The 11,900-nt window shown below is 34.0% G+C and overlaps 1 protein-coding gene across 4 annotated transcripts in view; it reads right to left on the minus strand.

Moving 5' to 3' along the window:
• The window catches only part of LOC125922781 (UDP-glucuronosyltransferase 2A1), a 61,885-nt gene extending 55,372 nt beyond the window's left edge, over window positions 1-6,513 (minus strand). For 2 of the 4 annotated variants that reach the window (XM_049630570.1, XM_049630569.1), the window contains exon 1: window positions 5,798-6,513. In XM_049630570.1, coding sequence (XP_049486527.1) covers window positions 5,798-6,513 — 716 coding nt within the window. Of the gene's footprint in view, window positions 1-5,795 lie in introns of all 4 variants that reach the window. The other 2 variants (XM_049630572.1, XM_049630571.1) reach the window with 1 other exon arrangement.
• Window positions 6,514-11,900: the final 5,387 nt, after the last annotated feature.

Consider the following 11,900-nt stretch of genomic DNA (forward strand, 5'->3'; position numbering starts at 1 on the left):
TTTACCTTAAGAAGTCCACACATATAGAATTCAAGATTATACCCATAAAAATGATCATCTTCATTCCCTTTCATTGAGTGGGGGTAAAAGAGTGACCATACTCTTGAAACTGCTCATGTCCCATACCAAATTCTATCTTGGATGTCATCTCATGGCTGTCAGCCCACTCAGGGGTTATTATGGAAAAGGAGATGCTACCAGAGGTCATTTGATTGGTTCTAACCAATCAAAATTAATTTACATAAAAAAACTGAAGGAGAAAGGAAGGAAGAGAGGAGAGAAGGGAGCAAGAAAAAGGTTGGGAAGAGAGAGAAAAAGAAAAAAAAATGTTCCGAACCAACATGTATTACTCTTTAGGGAAAAAACTCCAATACATTTTTTTTTCTCCTTTAAAATATCTACTGGAAATCAAGCATTTTGGAGATATACACATTCACATTTGTTTCATTTCTAGCACTTTATTTTACATTAATTACCTGTGCTTAGTGTTTAGTTCATGCAAAGGTCTGAATATTACAATCATAAATTTTTTTGAAGATCTGTTGTTTTTCTTATTTAATATATTTACAGGAAAGTCTATTGTTATTATAGATGGCATTAGTTCTCAGAGATTATTCACCAAATATTCATGGATAATAAAACATATGTATTCATATAAATCTAATATATAAAGATTATTCACATAAAAAAAGCTATTTGTTTCTATACTGGCTAAAGGATAAAACTGTTGATAGCAATAGGTAATGTTTATGGATTATAAATATTTTTTACTGGCATTAAAATGCCATATTATTATTTTCTTAATTGTTCCCCCAATTTTGGTGGAGTTTTATTGTTATTAATATGTACACAAAAATATAATTTTCTTGGTTCAGTTTTATATAAATACATTTGAAATCTGCAGAAGCCTTTTCATACTTTCAGTTAAAGTTTGCTTTTAAAGTTCTTTTAGGACCAGAAACCTATCCTCAGACAATTCGCTCCAGGCAACAGTCACATGGAGACATATGCCTAAAGAAACAACAAGTTTCCTGGTGATAACATGAGTTAATTAAACTCCATTTAGCAAATTTAATTAAGTAAAATCTGGGATAGCAGATTTCAAAAGCTAAGTCCACCTAAAGGAAGAGGAAAAGTACCCAAGCAAGTTTAACCTAAAAAATATTCTGAATAATTGATGGATTTGCAACTGAAACTTTGAAAGGAAAGAAAAATTGTTCTAGAAGTTTTGGTGTCAGACTTTCATATGAAAACTGTTTTCTCCTACCAGTCACTATATAATTTTATGTTGACAATCGATATTTCCAAGCCTCAATATTCTCACCTGTGATAGTAGTTTTTTCTTCATAAATTCATTGCAAAGATAAAGAGATATAATATGTGAAGGACTTATCACAGTATCTAGTGCACAGGAAGGAATCAACAAATGTTAACTGCTATTGCTATTAAGATTTTGAACCATGAGTTTGAACCAAATACCCACAACCTGGGATAAAAGAAGTAATTTAGACATTATAAGATCTGATTCCTAATAATTAGCAGAGATTAAGAACTCACTCTGAGCTTATTATTGCATTCCACTACAGAAAAGTAATCTTAGAGAAAGTCCTAATTTTTGCTCAGGTGTGCCAGTTTGAGACTTGAGAGTTCATTGCAACGACTTTGATCAGAGCATTCAAACTAAAGTAGAAGAAATTACACATTGGAAGGAAGTGATTTTTATGTCAGCACTATTTATCATTCTCCCTGTACAAAGGCTTGCACAAAAATAAACTACTCTGTCATGTCAATACTTTTACTTTCTTACCTGGTCTTTTCAATATGAGTGTTCATGTCCCTCAGCATCAATAAGAAGAATATTGCTTGTAAAGACAAACTTAAATAGTCATTTTAAGTCAAAAGAGTGTAATTTGATTGGAAACATGATATTATCAAAATCGAAGGATAAGAACATTTTTAGAAATCTTTATTACACTTCCATGAACACATTGTTAAGAAAGAATAGTCTCATGTCTTATGACGGGAAAATTGTGTAGTCTTATTACCAGTATTAATTTACAAGCAAAATACAAAGGAACATGTGATTCTATGACTCCCAGTATGAGGAAGGTTTATCTGGGGAATAATCTCACCAATATGAATAAGAGGCATTACGATCGTGATACTTATTATTTCAAGACTGAGAACAAATAGTTGAAAAAAAATAAGTAATAAGATAAAAATGTAAACATATCATGACCAAGGAGCTCTCTACCTACATTCCTCTATTTCATTAACTGAGATACTGCGCATGTTCAGATGTCCCTGTTTACTATATGCATGAGAAGATTAAAAGGTTTTTGCAGATCTTGACAACTTAATTGCCTCATAAAATTGTCATTTCATTATCCTCTTTCTTCATTTTTAAGATCCTGTTTTAGCCCTACAATATTGATCATTCACTTCTATCTTCATAGGATAGTTTATAATCAACATAGTAGCTATGCTTATTCTCTCTGAATAACAGTACAACTCAAGTCTTCATTTACATCCCAGGAGATAAAACATCTACTTTTGAATTTGGGGAAAACTATTTAACATACCCACAGGAGATGATGAGCCAGTTAACAATCCTCTTAACAATCCTCATCAATGAACCCACACATTTATGGTCAATTAATTTATGACAAAGAAGCCAAGAAAATGTAATGGGGGAAAAGATAGCCTCTTCAATAAGTGGTGTTGGGAAACCTGGACCGGCAGAAGAATGAAACTGGATCATTTTCTTACACCATACACAAAAACTAACTGAAAATTGTTTAAAGACTTGATGATAAGACCTGAAACCATAAAACTCCTAGAATAAAACTTAAGTGGTAAGCAGATTGACCTCAGTCTTGGTGATGATTTGACTCCAAAAGCAAAAGTAACAAAAGAAAACAAAAACAAAACAAATGTAACTACATCAAACTAAAAAGTTTCTACACAGCAAAGGAAACCACCAGAAAATGAAGAAACAACTTACCTAATGGGAAAAATATTTGCAAATCATACATCTGATAAGAGGTCACTATCTGAAATATATAAAAACTCATATAACTCAAGAGCAAACAAAACAAAACCACCTGATTAAAAAAAAAAACAGCCAGAGGATATGAATAGATATTTTTCCAAAGAAAATATACTAATGGCCAACAGGTACAAAAAAAAGTAGTCAGCATCACCAATCATGAGGGAAATGGAAATCAAAACTACAATGAGATATTACCTGACACCTGTCAGAATGGTAATTATCAAAAAGATAAGGCATAACAACTGTTGGCAAGGATATGGGGAAAAAGGGAACCCTTGGGTACTGTTGATGGGACTGTAAATTGGTACAGTCACTATGGAAAACAGTATAGATATTCCTCAAAAAATTAAAAATAGAACTACTATGTCATCCAATAATTTTACTTCTGAGTTATACATAAAGGAAACAAAATCACTATTTCGAAAAGATATCTGCACCCCACATGTTCATTTCATAATTATTTACACTAGCCAAGACATGGAAACCACCTAGGTGTCCATCAATGGGTGAATGAATAAAAAAGCTGTGGCATATGTATCTAGAATTGAATATTATTCAGCCATAAAAAGAAGGGAATCCTGTTATTTATGACAACGTGAATGGACTTTGAGGGCATATGCTAAGTGAAATAAGTCAGAGAAAGACAAATATTGTATGATTTCATTTATACATGGAATATGAAAAAAAAAATCTCATTGTTACAGAGAACAAATTGGTGGTTGCCAGAGGTGGAGAGTTGGAGGGTGGTGAAATGGGCGAAGAGGGTCAAAAGGAACAAACTTCCAGTTACAAAGTAAATTAAGTCCTAGAGATGTAATAATATACAGCATGGCAACTATAGTTAATACTGTATTGTATATTTGAAAGTTGCTAGAAGAGTAGATCTTAAAAGTTCTTACCACAGGAAAAAATTATTTATGTATGGTGACAAGTGTTAACTAGACTTAATGTGCTGATCATTTTGTATATATATATATATATATATATACACACACAATCTCTCTCTCTCTCTAAATATATATATAATATACAATATATATAATATATAATAATATAATAATATTAATATAATATATAATATTATATATTAATATAAAATAATATTATATATTATGATATATAATATAATAATACAATAATAATTTATTATTATATATACTATATAACATATAGTATATATAATATATGTAATATCTCTATAATCTCTCTCTAAATATATATAAATATAAATATAGATATAGATATAAATATATAAATATAAATATATATATTTAGAGAGAATCATTAGATTGTACACCTGAAACCAATATGTTATATGTCAATTAAACCTCCATTAAAAAAAGAAACCATCTTAATCTCTTCCTCATGCCTCTTAACATGCCTTACCAATTAGCCATTAGCTTTTACTAATTTCACAGCTAACACAGCTAACACAAATTGAATGGTTCTAGCTCATAGACACTTTTGTAAAATCCTTGTATTGTTAACTAATTTAGTCCTTGCAGTAGCCCTGTTAGAGATGGGATAAATAAATGCAGGTGTAAAGAGAATTAATTACTTCTCCATGGTCGCACACTTGTAACCAGAAATTGTTTATCAAGAGCCTTCTTTCCTAATTGCCTTACTACACAGTTTCATCTACATTATTCTTCTCCACCCGTAAGCTACTTCATTCATACATGCTCTTACCATATCTTTCCTGGAGTCACGCAGAAGCCTGTAGCCTAAGACCATCTCACTCTGGGTCCACATCTATCTAGATATTTTATATAAGATGCAATCTATACATCCCTTTAAACAGTTCCCAGTTGTTCAATAGATAAAAAACCAAATGATTAGCATAACATACAAGAGGCTCTGAAAATATTTATTGGATTAATTCATTTTTGCAATCCTGATATCTCCATGGTTCTTTTACATGCATCTTACACTTTGACCTTCATAAAAAATGAATCATCAGTAATACCCAGCACACATGTGCTATTTTAAGACTCCACAACATTGGGCACAGTTTCCTTCCCCACACTTATTTTGCAGGGAAATTCATATTCACTGTTTAAATTTTTCTTTGTATATCACCTCTAGTTTCTCAGAATGTCACTCTCTTCTGTCACATACTGTTCATCTCCTTTATGCCCTCTCTGTTCTTTATACATATTTCCATTACCCAATCGTTCATATTATAAACATTCTCTTTCTTGTATGACTTCTCTGCTTGATTTAAATTCTTGAAGCCAGGAACTTCATCTTAATCTATGTTGTAACCTCCCTACCTAAGGGCATACCTAGTAAACAGTGAGAGATATATGAACAATGATCAGAGATTATCTGTATGCCTGTATGTTTTTAAACACACACACACACACACACACACACACACACTCTATGTTAATAATGGACTTGTAGGAAACAATCTCTTCCAGTTTTCCCTACACACCACTGAAGTTTCTAGGCAATATGTGTTTTCAGTGCAATATCTAAATGAGAATTCAGTCCTATTTTTAAACTAAAATATTTGTTGTTATATGTTACCCATAAAAGAATTTAGTTGGCATCTTTGAGTCCATAAAATTAGAAAACCCATGATAGTTACAAAGCATATTGTTACTTATCTTCCTTCCTGCTCTCAAGTGATACTAATAGTAATCAATAGGTAGGATTGAAAAATAATAGCCACAGGGAAGTAAAGAGGTGATACAAAGCTCTGTTCTAATTCAGATAATAATAAAAAAATATTACATACCCAAAGCTTTACTATAGTAGGAATCCCATGATTTCCAAAGAGTGTTAAATATGTAGTCCTGTAGACTGTAGGAGATGAAATTTCTTATTCTGTCAGTGAAAGACATCTGGTCCGTGAGTTCTGATAAAGTGGCAGGAACATAGGAAGGAGGGAATGGTACCTTCCCACAATGTTTTTCCACTGTTGAGGCTGGAGAAAACCTGAGGGAGTACATAAATGGAATTCCCAGCTTTAAAGCTACTATATCACCACAAGGAAATACTGGATCTGATATCAGGACCTCAAATTTGCTTTTCTTCAGCTTGTCCATCAGCTTTTGGTTTTTAAGAACACCATCACAGATTTCTCTAGATACCATGTGGAAGTCCTTGATGACTTTGGCTATATCTTGATAGAATCTCCAAATGGTTGAAGGAGATGGCCTCTTTTCCATCCATGTCAAAACAAAGTCCTTGATCAGTCCTTCTATTCTTTCTTTGCCAAAGGCCACCTTATATATTTCAAATGTCAGAGATGGGGTCGAGGTTGGCGTGATGAAAAGTGCACCAGAGGCAACTAAGACAGTCACATTATGCTCTTTTTCAATCAACTCATCTATAATTATCTTAATGTTCAGCCAGTGACTACCTTCCATTGGCCAAATCAGAACATTCCCACCAAGAGTGATTCCTAGGAGACTAATCTGGAGACACAACAGCAGAATGTTCTTGTTTAACATGATGTAGCTTGATGTAGAAGATTTGATGAGATATGACAAACGAATTTCTCTGTTTTTCAAGCAAAAAAGAAAGAAAAATTATTTCAGTTTTGATTCAAAATGATACCCTTAAGAGCCTTCTCTCTACCAAATGGTTTTCCTCATGGTAGCACCATATTTTATGATAATTATAGGCTTGGAGTAACATGTGTCTTACCTCTCAACCTGTTGCTTTAGCTTGGGTCATGATTCCTGCTCTCTGATCATTTTCTTAAACTTGATCCTTTAACTTTTTCATTGCATCTCATAATTGTGAAATTCTTACTGTTAAATTGCTTGAAGCTGTTGTGTACATCAACTCTACCCTCAGGCCTGGCTACTGAAGCCTCAGTTTGGGGCAGAACTTATTCAGAAATGTGGAGAGGCTAAGGCTATCAGTTTTCCAATATTTAACACATTCAATATAGTGTCGATAGCAACAATGAAACATTATTATAGTAGTTACTGGTTGTTAATAGATAAGATTATTACAAAGGGAATACTTAGAAAAAATGTGAAGTACAAGCAGATAGAGTAATTATAATGTTTATTGCTACTTTAATAATATGTTTAGGAAAATATTTTATGTTAATACTGAGAAAAAATTATCAGTAAATGGATGAACTGTGTACAAGTATACATTCAAGAGATGATGGGTAACATTACTAGTCAATAGGAGTTCTTTGAAGAGGAATGCTAACTCAAGCATGCTTTTATGGAAAGTGGTGCTTGAAAGCTAGTTGGCTGGTCTGAGTAATAAATAATTTACATCAACATTCAACCTTTCATAATTGCTAGCATTAATTAAGCACTCACCGTGTGTCAAACAAGACATTGTGTAAAGTGTTTTACATATGTTAATCTCATTTATTTCTCACTAAAAATAGATTCAATGAAGTCGATCCTATCTTCTCCCATCAGAGAAGGAAGAACCATTGCTCGGAGAAGTTTAGTAATTTGCCAAGTTCACATACTAGAATAAGAAAAGAACTGGTAGTAGCAGCCTTCAGGCTCTTTGGCTTCCAGGGTCTATTGTATAAACCACTAAGATAGATTGCCCTATCAGCGTGTATCATGTCCCCTTATCAAGTATAAGCAACCTACCCATGTAAACCACAAAGTGCCCAAAACATGCTGACACAATATAAATTTGTGTCACAAATTCACACATTATGAATTTTTGCAGCCGACACTGGATAATGTAGGACAAATCATCTGAAGAAAATCACCTCTATGAAAAGTGTACATGTATGTGTATGCATATATCTGTGAATAAGTAGAAATGACTTATATTTGTTTTAATAAATCTATTGAAATTAGAAATCCTATGTTTTTTAATGATGCCTTTGCTGAACTCCCCTATAACCACAGATAATCTATAGTGAGACATTTGCTGCTTCTTTAAAGCAGTTACTAACTCATCGTACAGTTCTTGGGAGTAGATTTCAATTCAAGACTCTGTATACTAAGATTTTATGGTATGCACAAAATTTTTGCCTGCTGGCGTCAACCTCATCCATAGTTAATTGCCAGGATACTTTAAAATAGTTGTCATGATTCACTAGAATGAACAATCGGTCACAATTCACTGATATTTTACTCATGTTATTCACTATCAGGGAATCAGATTCAGTTCTAAACAATTAAACTGTAGCCTTTATTAAGTTTATTTGTGTTTATTGTGTGGCTACTAGACAGAGAACTCCCTGCTAAGTGAAAGGCAGATGAATAAAGGAGATAATCTCATATCCATTTTATGCTCTCTGTGAAGGTAATTGCAGACGTAACTATAACAAAAATAGGCATAGTATATTAGAGTCAGCATGATATCATGAGAAGAATTTAGGTTTTAGAATCAGGCCAAAGAATTTTGGCCTGTTTAACATTTATGAGACTCAGTTTTCTCCTTTGTAAGGTAGAAATGAAAGGCAATTTAAGAGGATTTTATATTAAGTAATATAAGATAAATAAAATGTTTATTAATATATAATAAATGAATAACTATTCAATAAATACTATAAATTATGTAATGATATGAGCATCATATAAGATAAAGTTATATGTTTAAATAAATAAAATAATATCGATTAAGCTACAACTATAGTGCCTGGAATAAAAGACACATTTAAAATCTATTATCTCTCTCATTTAATTCCTTCTCCTTCTCCTAACTTTAGAGAAAGCGACGAGTACCTTCAGATGAAATGACACAGGTAAAATGTGTCAGAGCTTTGTACAGATTGCTTTCTGTTTTTTCGGAATTAGAGGTAGGGGTAAAGAGAGGGAAGTTTTTATTAGAAATGTGGTATTTGAGGCTCATCTTGGAGCTTGAAGTGTTTGCGCATGAGTGATAGGCAATGACCAGTATTATGTCATAAATTAACTTTTTGATTTTTTATTTATTTTTTTTTTAAATTTTTTTTTAACGTTTATTCATTTTTTTTTTAATTTTTTTTTTTTCTTCAACGTTTTTTTTTTTTTTTATTTATTTTTGGGACAGAGAGAGACAGAGCATGAATGGGAGAGGGGCAGAGAGAGAGGGAGACACAGAATCGGAAACAGGCTCCAGGCTCCGAGCCATCAGCCCAGAGCCTGACGCGGGGCTCGAACTCACGGACCGCGAGATTGTGACCTGGCTGAAGTCGGACGCTTAACCGACTGCGCCACCCAGGCGCCCCACGTTTATTCATTTTTGAGACAGAGAGAGACAGAGCATGAACGGGGGAGGGTCAGAGAGAGGGAGACACAGAATCTGAAACAGGCTCCAGGCTCTGAGCAGTCAGCACAGAGCCCAACGCGGGGCTTGAACTCACTGACCGCGAGATCATGACCTGAGCCGAAGTCGGCCGCTTAACCGACTGAGCCACCCAGGCGCCCCAACTTTTTGATTTTTTAAAAAGTATCTTACTAATGGGACAGTATTAAGAGAACTTCTCCAATTATTGAAGTTAAATTTTAGATTTGTGTTCTTAAATTTAATAGAAACCTAAGTGAAGAAATTATATTAACCATAAAGATTTGAAGAGGTTGTAAAATAAGTTTTTTTTCAAAAACTAAAAATGTGATTTTAATTATTCTGACCTTAAGATCCCTGAAAAGCTAGTCTCTTTCCAGAAAAATTATAGGAAACTATAGCTAAACATATGACTAATATATTTATGAAATCTGATGAGTTGAAAGGAAAGCTAAAGTAATTTAAAAGAAGCTACTGTATACAAATAGTTTTATCATAGAGAGGATAATAGAAGCCGTGCTTCAATTAATTGCACAAAAAGAGAGCACACATAGTATTTACATTACCCCAATTGATCATTGCTTTTACAACAGAATTTTCTTTCTTTCTTTTTTTAATGCTTATTTGTTTATTTTGAGAGAGAGAGAGGACACGTATGGGGTAGGGGGTGGGAGGGACAGAGACAGAGGGAGAGAGAGAGAATCCCAAGCAGGCTGCACACTGTCAGGGCAAAGCGGGACACAGGGCGGCTCCCTCTCACGAACCATGAGATCGTGACCTGAGCTGAAATCAAGAGCCAGACACTTAACCGACTGAGACACCCAGGCACCCCTATAACAGAATTTTCTTTAGAGAAACTTTAATATCCTTTTTTTAAATAAATAAATTTGACTTTGCATAAAACTTATTTGATATGTACATGTAAAATATATAAACATACAAAATACATGTAAAATATATAAACATACAAAATCCAGTACACAACATTAAGAAGATAAAATACCCATCGAAGGATGATATCTTGGCTCATCTACACATGTTATCTTAAAGATGGTAATGGTCACTGGTGAGAATCATATTTGCCTTTATGTATTTACTTCATGTGTTACCTATTAAAGGACCAAATTAACTTTTCACTGGTAGAAATTCGAGGAAATAGATAGGCCAGTGAGCTCACAGTTGTATACAACTTTAACTTTACTGCTTTGTCGTACACTTCCCTCAAGATCTATCAAATTATTCTGAAGTATAACACCCGGGGGGAAAACCCTCCAATTATGTAAAAATACAACTGAAAACTTTTCTAAAGTGATTAAACAAGCCAAAAGTTAACCCACAAGCATGTAATGATTGACCTTTCTTTTAGAAGAAAACATAAATCCAAATGTACATCATATATTGCTTATATATTATTTGTCATGAGATTTTTAAATTTCTTACCTGAAGTTTCCAGCCAGAACTTTAATAGCACTCATTTGCTATTTAAAAGTTGAATTTAAAGAAATCCTAGTTGACTAAGCATAACATGATGCGAAATGTGATCTTAAATAGAGGAGAGATTATACAGATTTGTTTACTCCTAAGGCATTCCACTTCCTCTACATTGTTAAGCACCTAATCTTCTGTTAAAGGTGTTTTCTCCTATTGGTTTTCTGGCAACTATTTGCATTAAATATTGCCTTTGTTATTATAGTCTCTGCAACCTTCACCACCACCCCTTCCAACCAAGTATGTCTAGGCATGAGAAGATGGACTGGGGATGAGTATGCCAGATCAGGACCCCTGTCTTCTCCTCGTTTGTGATGGTGCGTGTTCCATTCCAGGCATCAAGCGTTTCAGCTGGTGCAGCTTGCAGCAGGACGATAGGATCCCAGGGGAGATTGAGTAATTCCCCCTCTTGCAGGAGTGGGAAGTAACTCACCCATCTTGGTGGGCAATATTCTATTGTAAATTCCAGTAGACAACACCTTTTCCAACTGGGTGATAGGACTTGGTGTTCTCAGCAGCGTACCATATTAGTCTACAGTGAGAGTTGGGGCAGTGTCAGTTTCTTAGGATTTTCATAACTTATGGTATTGGGTGCTTTGGCAGAGGGTCCCCAGTCTGGCATATAGAGCGCAAGCCCTACTGGTTGATCATTCAAATATATTGAAACCTGGAACAGTACTTTAGTTCACCCAGCCAAGGTGGTTTTACCTGTTAACAATTTACTTTGCTGCTTTAATATTCATTTTCTTTTTCTATCAATCCTGCTCAGTGTAGATTATAGGGGAGATGGAACCTCCATTTAATGTCATGTGCTATTGCCCCATCTTGCAAATCATGACCTTTGAAATGTGACCTCCCAATCACTATATATTCCATGAGGGTATCCATACATGGTATTCCGTTTCTCCTATCCCTACTGAAATTGGGAAAGAACCGTGAGAAATAGTAGGTGGTGTAGGAATAGTTCATGTTTTCCCAACTAGAGTGGAAAGACCTGCAAGCAGTTTAAGCAGAGTCCTTAGATATGTACTACCTCAGTGGTGGAGTAAAATTCACCCTAAAATAAGTATGTTCTGAATATGATTTAATGAGCTCTATAGCACACTTCTAATGGATCAAATTCCAAATGTCTCTCTACTAGAACAAA

The sequence above is a fragment of the Panthera uncia genome, chromosome B1 (assembly GCF_023721935.1).
Source record: "Panthera uncia isolate 11264 chromosome B1, Puncia_PCG_1.0, whole genome shotgun sequence".
In the NCBI taxonomy this organism is placed as follows: domain Eukaryota; kingdom Metazoa; phylum Chordata; class Mammalia; order Carnivora; family Felidae; genus Panthera; species Panthera uncia.